At 35.6% G+C, this 27,282-nt stretch overlaps 1 protein-coding gene across 4 annotated transcripts; it reads left to right on the top strand.

The window, feature by feature from the left end:
• Positions 1-526: 526 nt before the first annotated feature.
• Positions 527-27,282, top strand: hnrpkl (heterogeneous nuclear ribonucleoprotein K, like). Of its 4 annotated transcripts, none has more exons than XM_067406144.1 (16): positions 527-637; positions 6,182-6,292; positions 8,255-8,352; positions 8,435-8,491; positions 9,359-9,402; positions 11,440-11,512; positions 11,918-12,031; positions 12,161-12,289; positions 12,486-12,796; positions 13,244-13,297; positions 13,845-13,884; positions 15,570-15,585; positions 15,771-15,803; positions 15,936-16,003; positions 19,535-19,704; positions 26,052-27,282. In XM_067406144.1, exons 2-16 carry the CDS (start codon positions 6,232-6,234, stop codon positions 26,080-26,082), a joined length of 1,299 nt encoding a protein of 432 aa, XP_067262245.1. In that variant the 5' UTR covers positions 527-637; positions 6,182-6,231; the 3' UTR covers positions 26,083-27,282. The 4 variants fall into 4 exon arrangements, with proteins under 4 accessions (XP_067262245.1, XP_067262244.1, XP_067262246.1 ...); XM_067406143.1 differs by having other exon boundaries at positions 13,842-13,884; XM_067406145.1 differs by lacking the exon at positions 15,771-15,803 and having other exon boundaries at positions 13,842-13,884; positions 26,052-27,281.

Here is a 27,282-nt window from a genome sequence, read left to right as displayed (position 1 = left end):
ATTTTATAAACAACTGTGTCCTGGTGTCCACTTATGAGGACATATAAATAATAATAATAATATAATAAAACATATAAATAAAATATAATTTTCAATTTTTTCCCCATTAGTTTCTTATGCTTTAAACAATTTAATGACATAAAAAAATACTAAATTCACAAACCCTTTTTTCCCCTGGGTTTTAGGAGGCTATAGTTTTACTGAGTTTTGTAGCCTATTATTTTTCACAATGCAGTGTAAACCAAACCAGTCCAATGCGAAAGACAAGAAGTTTATCATCAGTAAATTTGTGAGTACAGGCGATAATTGAAACAAATTCTCTCTTTTAATTTATGATATATGATACCAAGCTATTAAACGCAGGATAACGACAGCGCTTCTCAGTTGCTATGACGATAGTCCGTAATGAAAGCAAATACTAAGGGGCGGGGCAATATTGCAAGGCTGACAGCCTCGTTACCCAATTAGATTCTTAGATTTTATATTGACAGTGTTTTCAACCAATACAGCTGCGCGTTTGAGTTCCGGTATAGCCAATCACGAAGCTAAAAAAATGCATGTAAACCTACAATGAAATCAAGGTAGAAGGCGCAGAAATTTCGGGCGAAAATTGGTGTGACGGAAGGGCTGCCTGCAGGTTTGTTAAATATTTTGAATCATATTACTACAAAGGCACTTCCGTTGACAATTTTACTGTTATTTCCGGCAATAATAAATAACAGAAATGTCGAGCGTTGATTAGACCATTATATACGTCGCCGTGCTGTAAATTAGCCTGCTAGCTTGCTAAGATAAGCATTTCTCAAAATGGAGAGTTTCCTGCTGGTCAGACGCAACAGTCATCAGACAATAATTTCCCCTACTATTTAACCAAAGCAGAATCTTGCACGCAGAAACAAACTGTTTATAAATAAGTGAAGTAAATGGACTAACCAAATCCGGTGTTGTCACTTTGCAAGCCATTTTGTGCCCATTGATCGTAAGTGTAAAAAATAGGACGTTTATTTAAAATTTTTAGACAGATGTTCTCGTTATAGTCTGCAAAATTGGCACGTTTTTCTCTTGTGAAGTTCAGTAAAATGCAGCTGTGTTGTCAATTAATTCATGCTTGTACTGTTATGGTAACTGTAAGGCTAGCAGGCTAAATGCTACATGCGCACCATTTTGAAGCACTGGGCCTTGACACAACCCTAAACTAACGTTAGTCCTTATGACCAGTGTGAATGTTAGTTAGTCAGGTCCCAATTTTTTTGTCTGTAAAAAATGCACTAGGCATTTAAATGGTCTTGTGTGTTTTTTTATTGCGTTCTTTCTTGTATACCTTGTTTTTGTTTGTATTTTGAATTTGCTTTTTAAAGTAACCATATGCTTAACATATTTGTATCATATCAGACAAGGAAAAAAACCCCAGAAAAGTACCATTTTTGAAGATATACACCTTAGTAATTCGATGGTATTCTCTACATTATCATGTAAATACCATTGTGCATGAAAATGGTTATATTCAGTACCATAGTATTGTCATCTAATACTATCCCTGTTCCATGGTACAGACACAGACTTTTTTGACTCCCTAATATGACATATTTCAGAGTGAACAGGATAAAACTGTAGAACAGGACTTGATTTTATTAATCTGGAAATTATTGGATTGTGAAAAAAGTTTTCTCTGTGTCAGTGATTTTCAACTGGTTTATTCTGGGAAATAATGGTGTTATATGCAAATAATGAATTAAACTAACCATGTTATCATGTATAGTTCAGATGAAAGAATAAACAGGCTTATCTTTTTCAATGCAGGAGAAAGCACTTCCTTTATTTTCTGTTGTTGATATCAAAGACCAATAGTCCAGTCAAACGCCCCAGGATTGTAGCATAAATTGATCATCCTGTTCAGTCTACATCATGTTAACAATTTTGCATATTGTTGGGCCTATGTAGTTCTTCAAATAATCAGTACATTTCAATGATTGATTTTAAGAACTTTTGCTTACTTTTTTGTACGGATTCTGTTACCGCGTTGGATCGCCATATAAATCAGAACCACTGACAGATGGATGGAGGTATTAAGAAATATAAAGCCTTGTTGACATCAGCTGAAAGTTATTTCAGATATGGAGCAAGCAATTACATTTTGATAAATCAAATTTTTTAACAATTTGACAAAAAAAAGTGTATTCATTAGGGATGCATGAATATGAACATTTTGGCCGATAAGGATAATTCTTTATATTTGAAATCTGGTAACCAATATATTGGCCATTAAATCTAAATCCAAATTTTGATATCATTTTTCAACATTTCCACCATTAAAAGCCATTTCCCAAGCACTTACAAGTATATACAATGCAGTAGCTTAGTTTAAACAAGTGTAAGATTCCTTAACATTTAAAGTTAATTTTACCCTCCTATGTCCAACTGTCTTTATCAAAAAAAACAAAAAAAACAACAACAACGTTGCCTTACAGAGAAATAAAATAATTCCTAAATTATGCAAACAAGACATTGGACAGCATTACTTGTGTATACGCCAGTTTACACTGCAAGCGTGAGTGGCGCGTGAGCAGCGTGCATTTTTTTTCCGGTGTGCATGTTAACCAATGAGTGCATTCACACCTGAAGCAGGAGCAGCGTGTGAGCATCAAGCAGGAGCGATGCGTGAGCAGAAGTGAAGTGGGGATTTCTGCGCAGAGTCTATTTTTGCTGCCCTGCTGACGCTCAATTAAAGTGAAAGCACACTTCTGATGGACAAAATAAGTAAAGATTCAAAATGCATGTGCCATAAATAAAATAGCCCATGCACAGACAATAATATAATTATTAATAATGCATCAATGTTTTCGAAAAAGAAACATCTAAAATTAGTATTAGCTGCCATTTCAAATAACAGCACTTAGCTATGTGCAGTGTAGCTGAAAAGCTGAATGAGCACTGATAAACTGAAGCGCTTTGTTAGCGGGTTAATTAACTCAATGAAACCCATCCTACATAAGATTAATCAGATATTTATACAACATAAACATATTACAACTTGTATCTGCACAAAATGACACACATGCATAAGTGAACTTAACAAGTGAAGTTACGTGCTAGTCAGAATGTGTAACTCCTGTTGTTGATGGACTCTTTCCGTAACAACGCGATGAAACACGTCCACTAAACCCAAAGAATTCACAACTTATAGTGTTCTTATTATTAATGTTATGTAATATGACAGTCCCAATCATGGTTATTAATGTTGTGCATTGCTTTTTGAGAAAATGCAAAATGCAAAAATGAGTTCACCCCACTGAAAGTCTCTGGAGCAAAGCTAGATTTTAGACTACAAATGTCTAATTTAACAAGAATTCAACCACAGGTGAGTCTAATTATTCATTACACAGGTGTCCAGCAGACAGTTGACTATAAAAGGGTGTTAAAACCCCTTCCCATTTCATGCTGTCAGCAATGGCACCACATGGAAGAGAAATGTCACAAGACCTGAGAAAGAAAACAATTTCTTTACACCAGAAAGGTGAAGGCTACAAGAAGATCAGCAAAACTTTACTTATCAGTTAGAATACTGTAGCAAAAATGGTACAAACATTTTAAAAAGATGGAACTGCAACCATCTCACAGAGACGTCCAGGTCGTCCACGGAAGTTAACACCTTGACAGGAGCGTCTTCTGATGAGAAGTGTTGAAGAAAATCGGCATGCAAGTTCACTGCAGTTATCTAAAGAAGTAGAAAGCCAAACTGGGGTCACTATTTCCCGTGACACAATGCGGCATTTGCAGAGGAATGGCATGCATGGGTGCTGTCTACAAAAGAAGCCTCTCCTAAAGCCCAGGCACAAAAAAGCCCACCTAGAGTTTGCCAGGGTCCATGCTGACAAAGATGAAGACTACTGGGACTCTATACTCTGGAGTGATGAGACCAAGATAAATGTTTTTGGAACTGATGGCTTCAAAACTGTATGGTGTCGCAAAAGTGAGGAATGCAAAGAAAAATGCATGGTGCCTACAGTGAAACATGGTGGTGGCAGTGTCATGTGGGGCTGCATGAGTGCTGCTGGTGCATTTCATTGATGGCAACATTAATTCACAGATGTACTGCTCTATACTGAAAGAGAAGATGCTACCATCACTTTGTGCCCTCGGTTGTCATGCTCTTTTCCGACAATGATCCTAAACACACATCTAAGGCCACTGTTGGATTACTAAAGAAGAACAGGGTGAAAGTGATTCAGTGGCTCCTGATCTGAACCCAGTCGAACACCTATGGGGAATTCTGAAGAGACAAATTGAGCATCACTCTCCAACCAGCATCCAGTCTCTAAAAGAGGTCATTCTTGAAGAATGGAAAAAGATAGATGTTGCAAAATGTTGTCAACTTGTTCATTCCATTCCTAGAAGACTTGGTGCTGTCTTTAAAATTCATGGAGGCCATATAAAGTACTAGATGTAGTAGTTTTTGTTGTGGGGTGTACTTATTTTTGCATCACCCGAATTTGAGTAAAGCTGAAAAATGTGTTTTTATATTATTAACCTTACTTTTATGTTATAAGCTAAACAGATGTTATATTAAACATCATCATTTTGGAAATAGTTTTTCTTCATTGAGATATTGTTTAAAATGTTACTTTTTAAAGGGGTGTACTCATTTACGCTGAACACTGTAATATATATATATAATATATGCATACAAAATAAATAATATTACAACTTACAGTCGCAAAACAAAAGGCTGCAAATTGACAAGCGAACTATGCTAGTCCTGAGGGTGTAACGCTGTTATGAATGCGCATATCCCTTAACAATGTGCTAAAACGCAGGCAAACAAAGAATTCACAACATTCTTGTACAGTAGTGTTATCGTTATAATTTTATTTAGCCTATATGACAGATTTGCACGACATGTTGCACTTAACTCTATTTTCATTTTTGAATTGATTTAAATCCTATTTCAAGCAATTCAAAATCATCATGCGAACAGTGTGCATCTTAAGTGTCTCATCTGGAGGAAATAATTCATTGTTTATCGGCTTTAAAATATTGGCCAGATTTTCTTTTCGGGGTGATACCGATAACATTTAAAATGGACATATATTGGCCGATATCGATATGGTGGTCAATATATTGTGCATCCCTGGTTTTCATTAAAGGTGCACTAGAATCAAAAATTGAATTTATCTTGCCATAGTTGAATAACAAAAGTTCAGTACATGGAAATGACATACAGTGAGTCTCAAACACCATTGTTTCCTCCTTCTTATGTAAATCTCATTTGTTTAAAAGACCTCTGAAGAACAGGCGAATCTCAACATAACACCGACTGTTATGTAACAGTCAGGATCATTAATATGTACGCCCCCAATATTTGCATATTCCAGCTCATGTTCAAGGCATTAGTCAAGTGCAGCCAGTATTAACGTCTGGATCTGTGCACAGCTGAATCATCAGACTAGGTAAGCAAGCAAGAACAATAGCGAAAAATGGCAGATAATAACTGACATGATCCATGATAACATGATATTTTTAGTGATATTTGTAAATTGTCTTTCTTAATGTTTCGTTAGCATGTTGCTAATTTACTGTTAAATGTGTTACCATCGTTTCTTACTGTATTCACAGAGACGAGAGCCGTCGCTATTTTAATTTTTAAACACTTGCAGTCTGTATAATGCACAAACACAACTTCATTCTTTATAAATCTCTCCAACAGTGTGTAATGTTAGCTTTAGCCACGGAGCACTATCAAACTCATTCAGAATCAAATGTAAACATCCAAATAAATACTATACTCATATGATCCAATGCATGCATGCAGTATGCATGACGAACATCTTGTAAAGATCTATTTGAGGGTTATATTAGCTGTGTGAACTTTGTAAATGAACTGTATTATAGTCGAAAGCTCGGGGGGCAGGGAGCGTGCGATTTTAAAGGGGCCGCAGCCTGAATAGGTGCATAGTTTGATGCCCCAAAATAGGCAGTTAAAAAAATTAATAAAAAAAAAATCTATGGGGTATTTTGAGCTTAAACTTCAGACACATTCAGGGGACACCTTAGACTTATATTACGTCTTGTAAAAACTGATTCTAGGGCACCTTTAAATAAGGATATTTTTGATTTCATGTTGACTTTTAAAAACGGTGTATTTTCTTCATTGCTTTAACACTCAACACACTATGTCTCTTAGAGTTACCCGTCGAGGACAGCCTATTCCATTTTGACTGCTGGCTGAAGACAATGGAGACAAAAATTGAGCAGCAGGAAGAAGAGATCACTTTCAGTAACATTGACACTAACGGTAATGTATAGTCTTTGAATATAGTGCAACAGGGCCCGCCCACTTTTTCTGTGGTCTTGGTTTTGGATGTTTTTGTCCAATTTAAAAAAAAAAAAAAGTTTTTGTTAAAGAGTAGGGATGTGCGTTTTTGTCTCCTTTTTTTTTTTTTTTTTTTCATTTCGAGTACTGATGGGTCTCAAGAACAAGTACTCTGGGGTGAGACATGTCTGTCATGATGATGATAATGAAAATATTTTTATCAAAACACTAAAAATTAATGCTGACAAATAAAAATAAGACATAAGATGTCTATTAAAATATGACTAGAAAAATAATTGCTAGATTATCAATAATGCATCAATGTTTTCAAAAAAAAAAAAAAAAACATCTAAAAGGAACAGCTGATTGATGAATAGGCGAAGCTGAAACGTGATTGAACACTGGTAAACTGAAGCCCTTTGCTAGCGTATTAATAAACTCAACCAAATGCATCCCATATGAGATTTATGTTGTATAGCCTAAATCTGATTAAAAGAATACTACAACTTACATCTGCACAAAAGGACGTGAATGCGCATGGGAACTTGACCGTGCTCTGGATGCGCACTTCCTGTAAAAACAACACTGAAACAAGGGCAACAAAAGCACAAAGAATTTACAACATTCTATTACAATAGTGTTCTCGTTATAAGTGAAAGTGACGTGAAGATCAAGTATGGTAACCCATACTCGGAATTTGTCCTGTGCATTTTAACCAATCCAAGCTAGTGCACACACATTAAGCCTGATTTATACTTCTGCGTCGAGTGTACGCCGTAGCTATGGCGAAGACTGTGCGTAGCATGCGATGTAGCCTGACGCGCACCTCTTCAAAAATGTAACCGCGTCAATTCTACGTGGACCAGCAGCACTGTGATTGGTCTGCTAGAACCCCTCCCTCGGGTCAAAAAACTGCGCGGAGCAATCGGAGAAGAGCGAGCACTTTCAACTTCCATATGAATGAAAAAACACTCTGTTTCAGAAGACACATACAGTCATACTGCAACAAAAGTCTTTACCTATTTGCTGTTTCTGTTTGTAAGCTTCTCTGACAACGTACATGACGAGCTACTTCTTCGGCTTTTGTTTTGATACTCAACATGACCACGGGCACTGCCTACTAGTGGTCTGCATGCACGTCGATGAGGACATCTATCTCCCTACACTACCCCTACCTCTAAACCTACCCAATCACAGAAAACATTCTGCATTTTTACATTTTTAATAACATTATCAAATAACATTTAGTATGTTTTTAAATATATTTTAAATATGAGGACTCATGAAATGTCCTATTTCATGTTTACGTCGTAATACCAGTGTAATACCCATGTCATTATACAAATTTGTGTCCTCATAAATCACAAAAACGCACGCACACACATAATGGAGACTGGCTCTGTGTTATTTACAGTTCTTAATGGGAGTGGATGAGCACTAAAATGTTCATTTGGTGACAGTTAAGTTGAAATTGCAGAGTGATGGCTTCAAAGAAAGCATGTACCATAGATTAACAACTCCGGAGCTCACAGGAGGCCTGTCTTTAAAGATTTATAAGTTATCAATAAAAATCAATTCCCCTATGGAGAAAATGAATGGGATTTTATTTCCAGAACCTGACTCTTGCACTCTTTTGGCCCAAAAGCTTTAGCTTTCAGCACAACATGTGTATATGAATGATTGTTAAATTCTAAAAATGCTAAATCAGATTCTTTGGTGGTCTCCTTTGGACTCCATTTATATATTTGGATTTTAACGTAAATAAAAGGCAGTTATTTGTTAAACTTGCTTTAAATAGGTCCTTAATTTTTTTGGGAACTTCATCCACTTGTGTCTGGTTATGTTTTGAATTCCACTGTGGCACTTTCTCAGAACGAGCAGTTTGATAAACAGGAATGTCTTAATTGTTGTTGAAGCTCAAGTGCCAGATTTGTGTTCCCTCAGGCAAGCGCCCTGCTGAGGACATGGATGAGGAACAGGCATTCAAACGCTCCCGCAACGCAGATGAAATGGTGGAACTCAGGGTGCTTCTCCAGAGCAAAGTGAGTAAAGCCGTACATGCACTTTTCTTTTCCATTTCTTCAATATAGATGACATTTTAACAATGTAATTTTGTGTTTTCAGAATGCAGGGGCTGTGATTGGAAAGGGAGGCAAGAACATTAAAGCCTTGCGCACAGATGTGAGTATTAAGACCATGCTGCATGCTTATCATGAACTTTTAAACAATGTTCTCTAATGGTCAAGTATTAACAAGACTTCTGACAACATCCTTTGACCAACAGTTGAGCATTTCAGCTTTATCAGCCAAAAACACAAATCAGTCGGATTTGAAATCCCATAAATCAAAACTCATGACACCAATCCGTCCATTAAAATCCCATTAAAATCCTTCCAAAGATTTTTATGCATTTGATCCTGAGGGCAGATCTTCCGTTTTATAGCTATAGGTTGGCTCATTTGGACAGACAAGCTCTCTGAAATGGGGCTATTTTGTGAGTCTTTGACATTGTGTATTAAAGGGGAAGTACTTCTCAACTTAATATTGTTGAAGGCATTCTCTTTCACTTTCCCCCACTTCGAAAACCCAATTACAGATGTCTTGACTCTTGAGCTGACCCATAGTCCTGTATGAACCACTGTTGCCCAGTGGTTCTACATTTAAAAGTGTCTTCAGATCTGTCCAGCCCTGTTTCTTGTGCATTCTTTGCCAAGTCTCTTCAAAAAAAGAAAAAGAAAAATGGACAGTAGATTAATGAGTAAAGCCTTGTATTCAATTAAAAATGTATTCCTTCTCCCCCTCTTCCCTCTCCTTTACTTTTTTTTTGTTTTTGGCCACCTTCCTCCGTTGCCCATGTACTGGATCGACTTGCCCCTCCTGCGTTGCCCACCTTGATGTTGGCCCAACCTCCGCCCCTGATCGCCCGCCCGCCCACCTGACACCCCGGTTGGCCCCGCCCATAAATGTGCCCCTCCTTAAACGGGCACCTTACTTGACATCATGTGATTGAATGCCCTTGCCCAATGCCAACCTCCACGACCAATGCAGTACAATGCCAGTGTATCAGTCCCAGACAGCAGTGGCCCAGAGCGGTATGTCCCACCAGTTATTGCCTCACTGCCTGATTAGAAAGAGAACACATGTCTTTGATAACCTGCCTTCTGTTTCATTTTAACATTTTCACACATATAGTCCCCCCCCCCCTTTTAAGAAACGTGTATTGTTCCATTTGACTTTTTTTTTTTTTTTTTCTTGTATTTTGTTTTTGTATATTTAAATATATATATGTCTTCTCTCCTCCCCCAACACCCCCATTAAGTCTTTGAATATAATTTGCGAACTTTCTTTGTTGCACAGAATTGTATGTAATCAATCACTTCTCCTGGCTCAGATGGAGAGAGACTGCACTCATATTAGTCTCTACTGAATGTGTGGATTAGGGGTGGGCGGTATGACCATAATGTTATTTTGGTGCACATTCAACGAAAAAAGTTTTAAATAACCATGACGTATGTGTTTCAAGCTAAAGGTAACTTATACATTTCTCTTTTTATTTGGAACATAATGGATACAAACCAAATTATCAGGTTATTCATAACAAATGATTAAGTCTGATAGCAAAATCAGCTTTAACATTGGTAAAACGAACGACTCAAAACAATAAAACTAATATTATAAAACCAATAATAAAATCCGATTGGATAATCTGCGTTCAGATTTATTAAAAAGTTACACCTGTGACCATGCTTCAATTGAATTCAATATTAATTTTAGAAGTTGCATCATTCCTCAATAACCACAAACAACTAAATGTCACAGTTGTCCTACTCTGTATTTTATTGTAATGCACCAAAATGTCGACGATCAAAAATATTCGGTTAAAACAGCAAAAAAATAATTTTCAGGTTTGGCCAATATAGTTTTGGAGGGCCGAAATCATTGACCGAAACAGTGACGTTTAATTAGCACTTCTCACATGCAACCAAAATGATTCTATAGAGTAGCGGCTTAACTGCGAACCTTACCACGGCTGGTTAAATTTATCACCTGAGAACATGACACCCTGAAAAGCATAAAGAGTTACCAGTTACCAAAATATAATTACAGCAACATTATTTTCAGTTTCTAAATGAAATCTTTAATTTCAGTTTTGATGATTTGCGAAAAAATTCTTTTCGGTGCATCACTAGTATTTTTGCAATACTTCTTGTTTTTTGCGGTAACTTAACAGTCTGTCACATTAATGCATTCAAGTATAGTTGCCATAATACAGCAAAATATCTATCAGTTATTGCGTCCTATGCATCATTATACTGCCCAGCCCTAGTTTGGATGATTCTTTTCATTGTTGATGATGCTGACAGTGAACTGTGGAAAAGCCCATCTCTTTTTCGCTCTGTTCTTGTTGCCCCCAACCCCTGAGCCCCCCTCCCTCACTGTTCACAACATCACTGTCCATGATTCTGAGCTAGTGCCGTGGCGCGGCCCTCTGTCACTCATCACTGTTGTCTTTGATTTTTCTCTGGTGCTGCATTTCCTTCCCCTTGTTTTTTCTCTCTTTGCCCACATATGTTCAGGTTCTTAATCTGCAAAAATCTCTCATTCTTCCCTTCCCCTTCGCCTTGTTCTTTTGCTGCTTCTGTTAGTTTTTGGTTTGGTTTCTCTCGTCGTTGAGAGAATGTGACGTGCTGATGGCACCGTAGAGTGAATTGCAAGAGACTTTTTATTTATTTTATTTATTTATTTATTTTATTTCTTCTCCCAAATGATCTGGTGGTGGGATAGTGATAAGCAGGCCTGTCTTGCTCTCTCTCATTCTCTCTCGGCTCATGTAGCCATACAGTGCCTGTTTGAGTCTCAGCCCCTTCCACTGTCGCCCATCTCTTCAAGGCCTGTATTAATTGAATGTACGAGAACTGAGTGCATGTCAATTGCCCGTATCTCAGTCCAGTGTTGGAAGACTTAAAACATGTGTTCAGCAGTCTTCTTTTTAATTTACTTTCTTTTGGTTCAAAGTGTTATTTCCCCCTACTTCATTGCTTTGTGGTATGCAGCAGGGCTCAGGATCTAAAGTTTTGTATCGGTTTGTTTTGCTTTTGTCTTTCATTTCACTTGATGTGCTGCTATAGTATCCTGAGTGTGAGTGCAGATATAGAGACCATTGGTGAGATTCTGCTGAAGATCATCCCTACACTGGAGGAGGTGAGCATACTAAACCCAGAATCGAAGATCTTAAGTCCATATCTGTTAACTTTGAGGCCATCTGTACACTAATCTACTCTAAAAGTTGATGCATTGTTCCAAAAGCATGATTTGGACAACTGTATACAATGTTCTGTTACAAATTGGAAAGCTATACTGTTTGTATACAGTACATTAGTATTTGTCATTTACTAAAAATATATAAACTGTTATATATATATATATATATATATGTGTATATGTATATGTATATATATATATATATATATATATATATATATATATATATATATATATATATATATATATGTGTATATGTATATGTATATGTGTATATGTATTTTGGTTTGCACGTGTCCTTAAACATTCTATTTTTTTTTTTTTTTTTTTTGGTATATTTGGCAGTATCAGCACTATAGCGGGACTGACTTTGACTGTGAGCTGCGTCTGCTGATTCATCAGAGTTTGGCTGGAGGCATTATTGGAGTCAAAGGTGCCAAGATCAAGGAACTGAGGGAGGTATGCACAGTGCTAAAAATACCACATGTCGTAAAATAATAGATTTAGGAACCAGGAATCTTAGCATATTTATATCAGCTTAACCAAAAAAATGCATTTCTCTGATTAGAAATTGTATTCATTTTTAAGAATACCCAGACTACAATCAAGCTCTTCCAGGAATGCTGCCCCCACTCCACTGACCGCGTAGTGTTAGTGGGGGGTAAACCGGAGCGTGTGGTTGAGTGCATCAAGGTCATCCTAGAGCTGATTTCAGAGGTGAGAAGATGACACAGATGCAAGGACTTTAAAACAAACAAACAAACAAACAAACAAACAAACAAACAAACAAAAATAAAAATAAATATATATATTTCTTCTCTTTTGGCATTGTAGCAACATCCAGATTTTATATAGGTAATGTAAACACTTTGCTTCTTAAATAAAGCTTATATTTGTCCTGTGTTATCTCTAGGCTCCTATTAAAGGTCGAGCACAGCCTTATGACCCAAACTTTTATGATGAGACATATGACTATGGCGGCTTTACCATGATGTATGAAGAGAGAGGGCGACGGCCTATGGGTGGGTTCCCGATGCGAGGCCGGGGAGGGTTCGATCGCATGCCTCCTGGCCGTGGTGGTCGTCCCATGCCCCCTTCCAGAAGAGATTATGACGATATGAGCCCACGCCGCGGACCACCTCCACCCCCACCAGGGAGAGGAGGACGTGGGGGCAGTAGGGCCCGAAATCTGCCTCTGCCCCCACCACCACCACCTAGAGGAGGGTATGTAGAGAATGTTGCTCACTGTTCATTGCAGTGTTTTCTACAACCTACATGGTTTTATATTTGCAACAAGGACTAATTAATTATAACGATAACAATAAGAACTGTAATTTATTGAATTATTGTTATTCGAGAACTATAATTTTTTTTTTTTTTATTATTATTATTATTATTATTATATCTTGTTTTTATTGTTGCTGTTGTCCACATTCAAGTGCAGGAAGCCCCCCATGTTCATGTAATTTTTATTTTATTTTTTTTTTAAATTATCTTTCCCACAGCTTTTGTGTTTTAATTGATTACCATTGATATTGTTAATGAGGAAATCAATGCAGTTTGCAATGCAATGTAAATGAGGAAATCAGTGCAGCTTCTGTGAGTTCTCTGTCCTATTTTGTATATCATGAGTCATACCAGAATAACTTATTACGCCATTTTTGTTTTCAGAGGTGATCGATTTTCCCACCAGAGCTATCACAGCAATATGGATGACAGACCAAAGTAAGTAACCACAAAAGCAGTAAATTTAACTACCCTACAGCCTTTTTACACCAAAATGCAAAACTTTACACGGGCTGCAAAATGAATACTGTTGACCTGAACAGAAGTAAAATTTATTGGCACACTACATCTTTGCAAACCAACATAAAAGGAGAAAGCATAATTAAAGACTTCTGAGAACTCAAGATGGGTTTGTTAAGTGTGATCTAAAAGCTGATAAATTACATTGGTTGAAAAGAAAAAAAATAATTGACATGCACATTGTGAACATTTTTTGTAAAAATTACTTTAGGAAGTCTCCTTTCTAGTGAATATGCTCTCTCAGCAATGTGATAAAATTATACTGCTTTGTTCAATTAAAATTTTAATTAAATGACAGCCTTTTAAATTTAAACATTTATTTTATGTAATTTTTGTTATTTCTAGTTTTCTGTGGGTTTTTACGTATAGCTTTTGGCCTCTCAGGATGTTGGGTTATTTCAGAGATTTAAGATGCATGCCCCCTACAAGCATATCAAATTAAGCATGTCTCTCTTCCTGTAAGCAGTGACCGAAGGGGGCGACCTGGAGACCGCTACGAGAGCATGGTGAGGATAAATAAAAATTTGCATGTGAATTTGTATTTTTGCAACATATACTGAAACTCATTACTTGATGGTCATCTATCATTGTAAAGGAAAGTCTTTTTCCTTTCATTAATGGGCACTTTCAGAAAAAAGTGGAATGGCTTGTTCTTTCTCTCTGAAGTGACAGTGTAATAGATGCATATGTGAAGCTCTTATGCCTAGTGCACTGGTTTGGCCTGCTGTTGCTTGGCAACAGATTTTTGAATCACTTGTTGCCTTGGTTACCAAGGAGCAGTTAAATACGTAGGTGAAAGCCATCACACTCACCAATGAACTTTGGGCTCTGAGTGAGTTGAGCGTTCTGGAAGATGGCAAGCTTGTCGTTGTCCACATTGAATTCTGTTTTACAAACTGATAGTTTAGACTCTAATTGGATGAGGTACATTCTAAGCTGCTGTAATGCAGCCAATATGCTCAGCTGGACCATTGGCAAAAAATGCATCCAGGTCTTGTTTCTATAATATAATTTTATCAATGATCTATCAATCACCTATAATATCAATGATGTTATAAATTCTTTAGAATAGTTATGTTTTATTATAACAGCAATTTATTTATTATATTTTGCAATTTTGAAATTCTTCTAATAAATAAATCTGGTAAATTCAAGACAAACTAATACATTTTCCTCCTTTGATTCCTAATACCATAATGCATATTCCTTCCATTTTCATTGTTCATTGGGTTCACTGCTGTAATATAGTAATTATATTTAAAAGAAATTGTAATGCAGTGAATTTAATATTGTGAAAATTTGTGAATGAAAATTAGGGTAAATGTGCTTAATTGTCATGAAAATGTCACAATGCAATGAAAATGTTGAATGATTTATTGATAATTAGTGTCTTATGTCATATTGCTGTTGCCACAGTTTTTAAAAAGCAATATGCCCCTTGAACCCAGGCCTGTAAAGTATTTTACAGTGGTAAGGAGTGTTAGGTGTGTGGCGAAGCAGTGACCAAAAACCAATCTAAAGGGATAATTCACCCCAAAATGAAAATTATCCCATGATTTACCCACCCTTAAGCCATCCTAAGTGTATACAACTATCTTCTTTCAGATGAACACAATCTGAGTTATATTAACATATATCCTGTCCCTTCCAAGCCAAATAAGTGCATTCATCCATCATAAAAGCAATCCATATGCCTCCAGGGGATTAATAACGGCCTTCTGAAGCGAAGCGATGGGTTATAAAGTTTTAAATATGGATATTTTTCTTGCAAAAACCCATCGCTTCGCTTCAGAAGGCCTTTATTAACCCCCTGGAGCTGTATGGGTTACTTTTATGATGGATGAATGCACTTGTTTGGGCTTCAAAATCTCACACCCCCTTCACTTCCATTATCAAGCTTGGAAGAGCCAGGATATATTTAAATATCACTTAGATTGTGTTTGTCTGAATGAAGATGGTCATATACACCTAGGATGGTTTGAGGGTGAGAAAGGCATGGCACAATTATAATTTTTGGGTTAAGCATAGTAAAATCACTGTATTGCATGGTCTTGAGTGGTTTATTGCTTAAAATAGACGTGTCAGATTGGGAGCTTGAAGAATCAGTTATCCATGTAGAATGTGCTTTGAGTGTATGCTTGTGCTCTCTGGATTGACTCCATGTTTATTTTTCCCCCATCGTTGTACACAGAGTGGAGGTGGATATGGTGAGTGTTTTTCAGCTTCACACATACTCAAACTAGCTCAAGGTTACCTCCAGTCAAACGGAGCACTGCACTCCTCTTGATAGCATAGTGTTTCCTGCCTTTCTCTCTCTTTATCCTTCACTGTCGTAGCTCTGATATCTTGATCACCTTTTCCATCTTCTTTTCTTTTCTTTTTTCATCTGAAGACAATAATTCTTCTTGGGAGCCCTTCCAATCTGGTGAGTGTGTCAGATACTGTGATAATGGAATATGAATTATATATTTTAATTATGCTTGTATAAGCGTGCGAATGAGAGGCCTTCATATAACAATGAAATGGCTGAATCACAGTAAGATGTTTGTGTCATCAGGTGGTCGAGGTTCTTACAGCGACATTGGTGGGCCTGTTATTACAACACAAGTGACCATCCCTAAAGATGTGAGTGTAAAATGAAACATTTGTAAAAATGGTAAAACATGCAAGGTTATTATAGTTTGTGTTTTCATACTATTTTAAAAATGAAATTTGCTTCTTTTTAGATTTTTTTTTTTTTTTTTTTTTTTGCATTTTATTTGGTGGTACACATTATAAGTGAGTGGAAATAGTAGGTGGAAAATCAAGCAGGTGGTATTGGGAAATGATCTGAGTCTTTATATATATATATATATATATATATATATATATATATATATATATATATATATATATATATATATATATATATATATATATATATATATATATATATATATATATATATATATATATATATATATATATATATACAGGGTTCCTACGCGGTTTGGAAAAGTATGGAAAAGTATGGAATTTGATTTGAGTAATTTCCAGGTCTGGAAAAGTATGGAAAAAAGAAATCAGAGTATGGAAAAATATTTGTGTTTCCAGACTGTTGTCTCTATTCAGTTTTCTAATTTATTATACCTGCAAACTAGACACTTTACAGCGAAATTAGCTCTTTTGAATCAAAATACATAATTTATGTTAATCGTGTAGATCCGAAGAGGTTTTTTTCAGGGCGAGTGCGTGTCTCAGGATTCTCACAAGAATCGAAAATGGGCTACTTTCCCATAGACTGGAGTGAGTCGTGATCTTTCTTGGTGCTCTGTGGCGTGATAGATCGCTGTAGTGCTCGTGAACCGACCATCTCTTCTGCTTTACTAGTTACAGCACAAAATAAACATGATTGAACATCCGAAGGAATGTTGAAAGATAAAGTACAACTTACTGAATTCTGTATCACATGCAATCGATCAATCATTGTTTCAACTGCAGAAAGGCATCAATAAAACTGTCATCATGTAAAAATATCACATTTAGCCTACCTCAGAAAAGCCGTTCAATGGCCAAAAACTCATTATTCAGCTACAAAAATGAACTTCAAGAGGAGCATTTTTCTAAATATATGCACTATAGGCTGTTGCATATTCATTGTATTTGTACTTAACATGTGCTTCGATATTAAATGTATAAATCTGTTTCATGACAGCCACCATTTAAATGTTTAGGCCTAAATAATAAAAAAAAGAGAAAAATAATTGTCATTAAAAATTTATATAAACTTCCTTATGTGTAATTTAGCCTACATGAAAGTAGCTTGCAAATCAGTTTTAACCAATTATTATAATGATGTACCAGCTGTGGTTCCTTGTATAATTTACAGCATTAGTTGAATTTTTTTTTCTTTGAGGAAATTTGCCATGTACAGTATTTGACCTGATAGGCCGCAAATGAATCAATATTGAATCGAAGGTAATCAAATCAAAATCAAATTTTCAAAATCAAATTTTCAAAATCAAAATTTTCAAAATCAAAATCAAGCAAGCTTCTGAATCAAAATCGCATTCAATTGTGAAATTTGTGTCAATTCTCAGCCATACTGTCATTTTATTATTATTTTTATTTTTTTTACTTGAAGGAAATGTTAGTTTTCCCATTTATGTTGTTGTCAGAGTGCACCAGAATGCTTCATTTACATGTTAAAATCACAAAAATCTTCTCGTTGGGGGGGGTGCCCCCAGACCCCCCTACACATCACCTTTTACAACTCTTTTTACTTTGCAGATGTTTATAAACTTGTGAATTTCTAAAATATTTCTAACATTTCTAAAACTGATACTGCGCTTCTGTAGGCTACTCTATAGAAATGTTTTGATTCCAACAAATACTGACAACAGAACAGAATGGATAAATCAGAGAAGAATGTCTATGAAGTACATGTGTCGAATTATTAGAATGTTAAACAAATTAAATATTTACGCCTATGTAGCGAGTGGTATGGTCAGAAAGGGAAACAAAGTCACTACCCTTTTAAACAGGGAATATATTAGTACTTGTAAATTAATCCACAACAGAAGTCACACAGCAACGTAGTTTTAAGAAGAGAAGGGCCTAGACGTAAATACTAAATACAAAACTTTATTTCAACAATCAAACACTGATTTAAAAATCACTAAAAGACTGTAAGAACCCTTCTACAAACATGAAGCAGAGAAAACATAGAAAAGGAGACAGAGACTAACCAATGGCAGAAAAACGTTTGGAAGGAGGTCTGGAAATTTGAGTCTGGAAAAGTATGGAATTTTGAAATGGAAAATGTGTAGGAACCCTATATATATATATATATATATATATATATATATATATATATATATATATATATATATATATATATATATATATATATATATATATATATATATATATATATATATATATATATATATATATATATATATATATATATATATATATATATGCAACATTATATATATATATATATGCAACATTATATATAACATATAATTAAAGATATATATATATATATATATATATATATATATATATATGCAACATTATATATAACATATAATTAAAGATATATATATATATATATATATATATATATATATATATATATATATATATATATATATATATATATATATATATATATATATATATATATATATATATATATATATATATATATGCAACATTATATATATATATATATATGCAACATTATATATAACATATAATTAAAGATATATATATATATATATATATATATATATATATATATGCAACATTATATATAACATATAATTATATATATATATATATATATATATATATATATATATATATATATATATATATATATATATATATATATATATATATATATATATATATATATATATATATATATATATATATATAGCTTTAATTAGGGCCAGACAAATTTCTGTTTTAGTAATTTTATTCACAATAATGTTTGGATTGTTTTATGCATTTACTTCCCTTTCCAATACAATCAAGTATTAGTTGAAAAGTTCAAATAATGGAATATTTCTAGTCCAGAGTTGATTATTGAAAAACTGGTTTGTTCATCTTAAATGAGACATCATCAAAGTTGAGAGATTGTAGACAAAATTGGAGATTTATCATCATGAATATACAGCAACAATAAAAAAAACTAAAATTAAAACAACTTTTCTCTGGTATCAACTTTAACAGTGTGCAGATCCTTATTCATCTCATAACGGGTAGCCCTGATAATTGGATTGCTCAGATAATGTTGCACATTAAAATCATAGAAGACACATACATGCTAGGGTATCACATAATGTTCGCTACATAGGCTACATAATGTTCAACTAAGTTTTATTTTCTTGGCAAAATTGGTGATTATCCATTAACAATGCAGGCAAATTAAATTCCACTACTAATCTGAGCCAGATGTGATGACATGCGTACTGTGATATAAAAAATAACTATTTATTGTTGTTGTTTCATTTAGATTTCAACCAGTTTTTAGCTTGGTTTTAGTGGAATGGCAGATATTTATTTTATTTTATTTAACACCTACTTCAAATCATTTGTTTTTAGCATACCATGACAACCCTGAATCGTACTTACTAAAGCTTTGCTCAACTCTTGTTCTAGCTGGCCGGCTCTATCATTGGGAAAGGCGGACAGAGGATCAAGCAGATCCGTCATGAGTCAGGAGCTTCTATCAAAATCGATGAGCCTCTGGAGGGCTCAGAGGACCGGATTATTACCATCACAGGCACACAGGACCAGATTCAGAATGCCCAGTATCTATTACAGAACAGGCAAGTCTTTCACCTATTCCTGCACTTTACCACAACCCCATCCTGACACCTAACCACCATGTGTCCTGACCAGGTGCGACAGGTTTCCAGCTACTTTTCTGTGCTCAATGAAACCACAAAAATGCTGTACTAAATTATAGCCAATCAGAATGGGTTTTGGACTAATGAGATTTCAATATGGGTTCTGAATATACTTAACAATAACAATCCTTATAGACTGCTTCTGAAGAAGAACCAGATCTCTGTTCCCAAGGCTAGTTAGCACATAAAAAAAACGATTTTTATCTGCTTTATCTTGTCAAACTTGGTTTGTACACACTTAAAACTTAAACTTAACAACCAAACAAATCCTTTTTTCCTAAGTATTCTAAGTCTTATATTTTGTTAGGGTGAAAATGAGGGGCTTTCGCACCAGAGGAATGTTTTCATAGTTCCTATAACTATTGGCGGAAGTACTCGCTTTTTGGCTTGTTCACACCGCAGGAACTGGGAACGATTTTAGTTATAGGAAAACCTTTTGGGGGACTAAATTATCTCCTGCATCAGAGTAGGGTCTAACCCAGCACAATAAAAACTACCAGTGATGTAAATGTACGTTGATTGTCCAAATGAAATGCTGGCACCCGCCATTTTTAAAAAGTGTGTAAACGCACAGTTTTTGTATACTTATTCCACAGACTAACTCCACAAATATGGAAAACAGCAATAGATGGACTGACTGTGAAGTCTAGGCACTTCTCAACAAGGCTAAGCTAAGGAGGAAATCGAAATCCATTTGGCATCAACCACATGACAAACATTATAATACTAAAATACTGTTTACTTTCTTTGTTCAACTGGTCTATCTAATAGCGTATTAGATAGGGCTGTTGAACAGATCCTTAGTCTAATGATGACGAAGAATTGGAGGACTGTGTGCTCAGAATCTGGTGTTCTCAGCGGCGTCGAATACAAGTCCCGCGCAACAACCAGAGTGGCAGGATGTTGTGACGGCTTACGTCACTTCAGAGTCTCTACTGGCTATGCGAATGCATCCAGGAAATTGGCCCTAGGGGAAAATGTAGTTCTCAGGGGACTGCCCTGATGGCTAGTTCCTGTAATGATGTTCCTATAACTACCCTGTGTGAAAGCCCCTATAGCGGTGCTGAAATGCTAATCCAAATTGCCTGTCTCTTTTTGCATTTGTAGAACTAAAATGTACTTTCAGTAGTTCTACACACTTGCTTTGTGCTTCATAAACATTTGACTGCTGTTTCATGCACTTCTTTGCCTGACCTTTCATATTTTTTCCTTTTTGTGAAATGTGTACAAAAGGGTTTGTTTTATTAGTTCCATTTGGGATAGAATCCAAACATAATTTACAGAGGGGCAAATGAGTGGGACCCTGGAGAGTGGAGTAAACGCTGGCTTGCTTCTGTGTGGAAGACTTGTGATTTTGTTGTTGTTAGTTAGATGAAGTGACAACAAATCACAGTCTGCCCTACAGCACAGGCCCAGCATCATCTGCCCCTACCCTCAAACACATTTCACCCACCCTAAATGAAGAGGCCTGCCGGTTTAACCTACTCTGACTAACATCTGTACTCTCATCTGACCATGTCTTTGCTGGTTTATACTCTGTCTGAAATCAAGCTGATTTGAAGTCTCTCTGCTGTAACCTTTGTTAATTCAGCATGGACAAACAGAACGTAAACCAGCCTTTCTGCTGTTACATGCTAGCGTAACTGCTTTCTAATGCAAAATGAACAACTGGCTACTGTCTGTAACATGCAATGATGTTCTCATGCAAATGAAACACTCTTATTATTCACTGTTACTCACACTCTTATTATCTGTTGCATGGGTATTCAGTAATAAGTCATTTTGTTAAAGTCGGCATGATATCAAAATTGAACCTGTTTTACTCTTCTTAATTGATGTGGTATTATTGAGAACAGTTCCTAGGTGCACATTAAGGGTGGACGGTATAACCAAAATCTTAGTAATTTTATCTCATGATAATGATATACAGTTATTTTTACTGGAAATAAGGTTGTTACAAAACCAAAATTTTAGATACCATTGAAATTTCACAATTCTCAATTCTCAAATAAAAACCACTTAGTTCCATTGCTCAACGGACGCTACAGTTATAATCTGAAAGCGTCTGCTCCATAAAGCACAAGCTGCAGAGTCGCAGCACAGCACAGCAGGAGTCCGATTTCACTTATCACGTGAAGAGAGTAAGGAGAGATGACTGACAAGATGATGCCGGAGGTTTTGGTGCACAACAGATCCTGAGCGTCATTGATACATGGTAGACTGCATTTTATGACAATCACTGATCTAGATGATTTAGACGTTAAGTTTGGGCTTTTAGAGAGGAATGCACTAAAATTGTACATCTCTAGTTTCTTGCTGTCATTGCTGTAGGGTTGCTGTCGTTGCAATGTGTCCATTGCAAATTTATTGTCTTTTTCAGACACCTTGTAGAACTGCCAGACGAGACCAGCGAATATAGTGAGGACACTTTAGCTGCACATAGAAAAATTGTCTTGCGCGTTTTGCATCATCTGATTGGCATTTATAGAGACCACCTATAAAACTATTATCAGCCATTCAGTTGGACCACCCTTACTTTTCAGCTGATGTTATTTAGGCATTGAGGTCTATTGGTTAAGCAATTGCCAAATGGCTATTTATTCATTGGTTTATGCTGCAGTTGTGTCAGTAATGCAGCCTTTTACAAATTTTGCCTTAATAGTTAATGGAGAAATCGTAACTCAGAGTTAGAAAAAGTTTATTTATAGCCGGAATTGTGCTAGGGATGCATATCTTCAAAATTGACTTTAAAGGGTTAGCTCACCCCAAAATCCCATGATTTACTCACCCTCAAGCCATCCTATATGTATATGACTATCGACTTTCAGACGAACACAATCAGAGATATATTTAAAAATATCCTGGCGTTTCCAAGCTTAATAATGGCAGTACTATTTTGAAGCAAAAAAAGTGCATCCATCCATCTGGTGGAAGCAATGGGGTTTTGTAAAAAAATTTTATATATATATATATATATATATATATATATATATATATATATATATATATATATATATATATATATAAAAAATAATATTAGGGCTGTCAATAGATTATTATTATTATTTTTCATCGCGCACCCTTAATTGCGAAATCACACTTAACGTGAAATTAAGCATACACCATTTATCTTGTTTAACACATCCATTTTGCTATCATTGCCTATATCCAACAAAGTAAACCATCAGATTGAAGTGTGATTTTTCACAAAACTGTATTTTTCAAGGTAAATTTAGATGTATTTCCAAAAAAGGACACCACATAACCAAATGATATGATTTAACATTATTCATACATTTATGTACACCAAACCACCCATAAAAAAAATCAACAATGCTTTACAGGTTTTCAACTATCTAACAATAGTTTTCAGATACAGAAATTGAACAAAGTAATCAAGTATAAAATAACTGCATGCATAACTTGAATAATTTAAATAATCTTTTGATTAACATTAAACACACAAAGCAGGAATATTAGACTGCTTACCTTTAAGACATAATTCAAAGATCGAGTACACTGATACTGATACAACACATGTTGTCAGTCTTGTTTTTCTCTTAAGACATAACCTACTATGTTTGTTAAGATACTCGCTAAGATGGGCATGTTGACATATTTTTTGAGTGAATTTGTCCTTTTAGGTGCAAGACTTGAAAGAGAGTTTGCGCAAGAGTATGTGCGCGCTGTGACACGGCTCTCCATGAACGCGCTTCAGATGAGTACACACAAATCTCACAGAGCGCGTAAGCTTTCTTTCGCGTCATGGTTTAAATGAGTTTAGTTCAAACAAAGATGGCAACGTGAGATATTCAGGTCTCACCTGCGTTTGAGAGCTATCAACACCCGAGTGATGACGCCGTAAATGACAGGCATAGAGCTTTTGGTACGTCATTGAACATTTGTTTACAGTGACTGTTTTGTCCATCATCGCAGTTGTAACGTATTGAGAAACTAGAATGCACATCCATCGACTAAAACATACATTAGCCGAATCCGTCTGTCTGTTTTGCACGTTGTTTTCAACAAACCCTATTATAAATGCGTCGTCAGATTTGGGATGAACCGTGGTGCAAGCGCGTGCCGAACAGGAGGGCTCGCGCTCTTCAGTTACAATGACAGAAAATGACAGAGAGTTCGTATTTTAAAGCGTAATGGACACTGGAATGAATAATTCTCTCTGCCATCTCTGATATAATCATCATGGACTTTAACATCATCTAAATGCGTGACATAAATTACGTTATGACGCAATTTCACATGCTTCCGTAATTTTTTTTTTTTTTTTGGTGCGTTTTAACGCGTTAAGGATTTTTAATTAATCGCATGTGTTAACGAGTTAACGTTGACAGCCCTAATTTTATATATAATACAGTATCTCATAGAGGTGAGTACACCCCTCACATTTTTGTAAATATTTTTTTATATCTTTTCATGTGACAACACTGAAGAAATGACACTTTGCTACAATGTAAAGTAGTGAGTGTACAGCTTGTATAACAGTGTAAATTTGCTGTCCCCTCAAAATAACTCAACACACAGCCATTAATGTCTAAACCGCTGGCCACAAAAGTGAGTACACCCCTAAGTGAAAATGTCCAAATTGGGCCCATATTGTTGATATTTTGTGTGGCCCACCATTTTTTATATATATATATATATATATAATATAGGCCTTACCTATTGTTATCAAACTGTGGAGCCAACTTTCACCCCAACATGTTGATATTGTTTTTCTCAACGTGAACATGTGAAACAGTATAAAAACATATGTCAACTCTTGAGTGTATATGTAGCCTACGTTCTGTACGATAATTGGCGCAGTCTGCTTTATTAGCGTTTTTCCCCTTTCGCTATGCTTGAGCTTAAAGGGACACTCCACTTTTTTTGAAAATAGGCTAATTTTCCAACTCCCCTAGAGTTAAACAGTTGAGTTTTACCGTTTTCGAATACATTCAGCCGATCTCCGGTTCTGGCGGTACCACTTTTAGCATAGCTTAGCATAGTTCATTGAATCTGATTAGACCGTTAGCATCGCGCTTAAAAATGACCAAATAGTTTTGATATTTTTCCTATTTAAAACTTGACTCTTCTGTAGTTAAATCGTGTACTAAGACCGACGGAAAATAAAAAGTTGTGATTTTCTAGGCTGATATGGCTAGGAACTATACTCTCATTCAGGCGTAATAATCAAGGAACTTTGCTGCCTTTCCATGGCTGCAGCAGTGCAATGATATTACGCATCACCTGTGAGCCCCTGCTTGCACAGGGAACGTGCCTTGCAACCATGGAGACGTTTGTGAGAGACGCTGCGTAATATCATTGCGCCTGCTGCAGCCATGATACGGCAGCAAAATTCCTTGATTATTACACTGGAATGAGAGTATAGTTCCTAGCCATATCAGCCTAGAAAATTGCAACTTTTCATTTTCCGCCGGTCTAAGTACACGATGTAACTACAGAAGAGTCAAGTTTTAAATAGGAAAAATATCAAAACTCTTTGGTCATTTTTAAGCGCGATGCTAACGGTCTAATCAGATTCAATGAACTATGCTAAGCTATGCTAAAAGTGGTACCGCCAGAACCGGAGATCGGCTGAATGGATTCGAAAACGGTAAAACTCAACTGTTTAACTCTAGGGGAGTTGGAAAATTAGCCTATTTTCAAAAAAAGTGGAGTGTTCCTTTAAATGCTTTTGTTTTTTATATTTTGTTTTCAAATATTGTTTAATGTATTCTGCTAAAAAACTCAATATATATAACATAATCTTGTGTATATTATTGCCTGATCATAAGCTTGTCAGAAATGGTGACGACAACTTGATGATTAAAAAATAACGGCTTTCTCATTAAATGTCATTTAAGTAAATGAATACTCGAATATTCATTTTTTTTTAATGAGCCCAAATGTTCGAATACAATATTTTTGAAAAATGCCCATCCCTAGTTAGTAATAATGTTTCATGCTGACTTTAATACCTGTTGCATACTCGTATGACTACACCTTTACAACTTTAAAATGCTCCAAGCAAATCAACATGTTTAATTATCTTTCCTGCACAGTGTATTATAAACCAGATGATATACTCCTGCTTTGTGAATACTGTATTTATTTTATTATAATGCTATACATTGAGTTTTTGTGGTTTTGTATTGTGTATTGTAACAGCATTTTCAGACTATAAATCACTTGGCCTCTGGCTGAACTGACCCAGCACTGTGAGGTTTTTTTTTCTCTGTTTTCATCTGTGTCATTTCCTTTTTCAGCGTGAAGCAGTACTCTGGTCGGTTCTTCTAGAGGGTGGAGATCGAAGCCAAACTGCCATACCCATTCACTTCAACTTGTTTTCAGAACCTACATTCCTCTGCTTCTTGGGTAGATGTGCTCCCTGCCAGTTCTCCTAACAATATTTTTTTAAACAACATATTTGAGGGAAAAGTTTTCTCAAAAGCAAGTGGATCCTCTTATTTCTTTGACATATTCTTTCTGCACGTGTTTTTTCCATTATTGATTGTACTGTTTCGTAAGTAGGGGGAGCCCATCTGTGATGTCCACTGTTGGCCTTACCAGAGCTGCATGCTTAGTCTGTGCAACATGCAGAATGTTATCATATATGGTTTTTCTCTTCTTTTTTTTTTTTTTTTTTGCCAATGAATTTATTGTTCCATTATCTTTTTTTCTTGATGATGAGACTTTTGGGGGAAGTGTAAATATTCAGTTCAGTTCTTTAAAGTTTTAATATCAGTGCAGTTTTATTTAAAGGATAAACATCTATTTTGATTTGAAAAATGGGGCTATTCAGGGTGGGAAAAGGATTCATTCCTGAGGGATTTTTTTTTTTGTTTGTTTGTTTGTTTTGTTTTGTTGCTAGTTTTCTCAACCCGATTTTCAGATTCGTAAAACTTCAGAAGATGGATTGTCCATTTGTACTCCATTGACATTGGGATCCGTTAAATCTTGCTGGCGCTTTTGTACGTCTGTTTGTAAGCATTTTTACCATTTTAGATGGATCTTTCTAGATGCCTTTCTCTCCACAGTTTGGGGGAGTGGGGGAATAAAAGCTTCTCTGTAAAAAAAAAAGGAAAAAAAAAAGAAAATCGTTGTGGCAGGTCTCTTCCATGTTCTCGTATCTCTTTCTTTCTCTCTGTCCCCTCTGGTGTCTTTGTAGAATGTGCTGCAAATCTAAAAAAAATAAAGTCTGTGCCACCTTTTACTAAAACTTGACTTGTTGGGTGTGTGTTTGTGTTTTGGTTGTAGTGCTTTTCCAATGAATTTCCATTCAAAGAGACAATTGATATTCAATTCCGATGTGAGTTGTTCTGTTGAGATGTGGCATATGACTCTCGTGATCAAGTTGTAGGGCTGGTGTTTGTAGCTTAAGGATGTAGGAGATATACATATTATGCAAAATTCACTTTTAGAAGGTGTTTGAACAGTTGTCCACCCATTCTTTTTTTTTTATAATCCCCATAAATCACATACCGTCTCTCCAAATGA

This window comes from Chanodichthys erythropterus, chromosome 13, assembly GCF_024489055.1.
Source record: "Chanodichthys erythropterus isolate Z2021 chromosome 13, ASM2448905v1, whole genome shotgun sequence".
Classification (NCBI taxonomy): domain Eukaryota; kingdom Metazoa; phylum Chordata; class Actinopteri; order Cypriniformes; family Xenocyprididae; genus Chanodichthys; species Chanodichthys erythropterus.
This window is presented reverse-complemented; position numbering and strand designations above follow the sequence as displayed.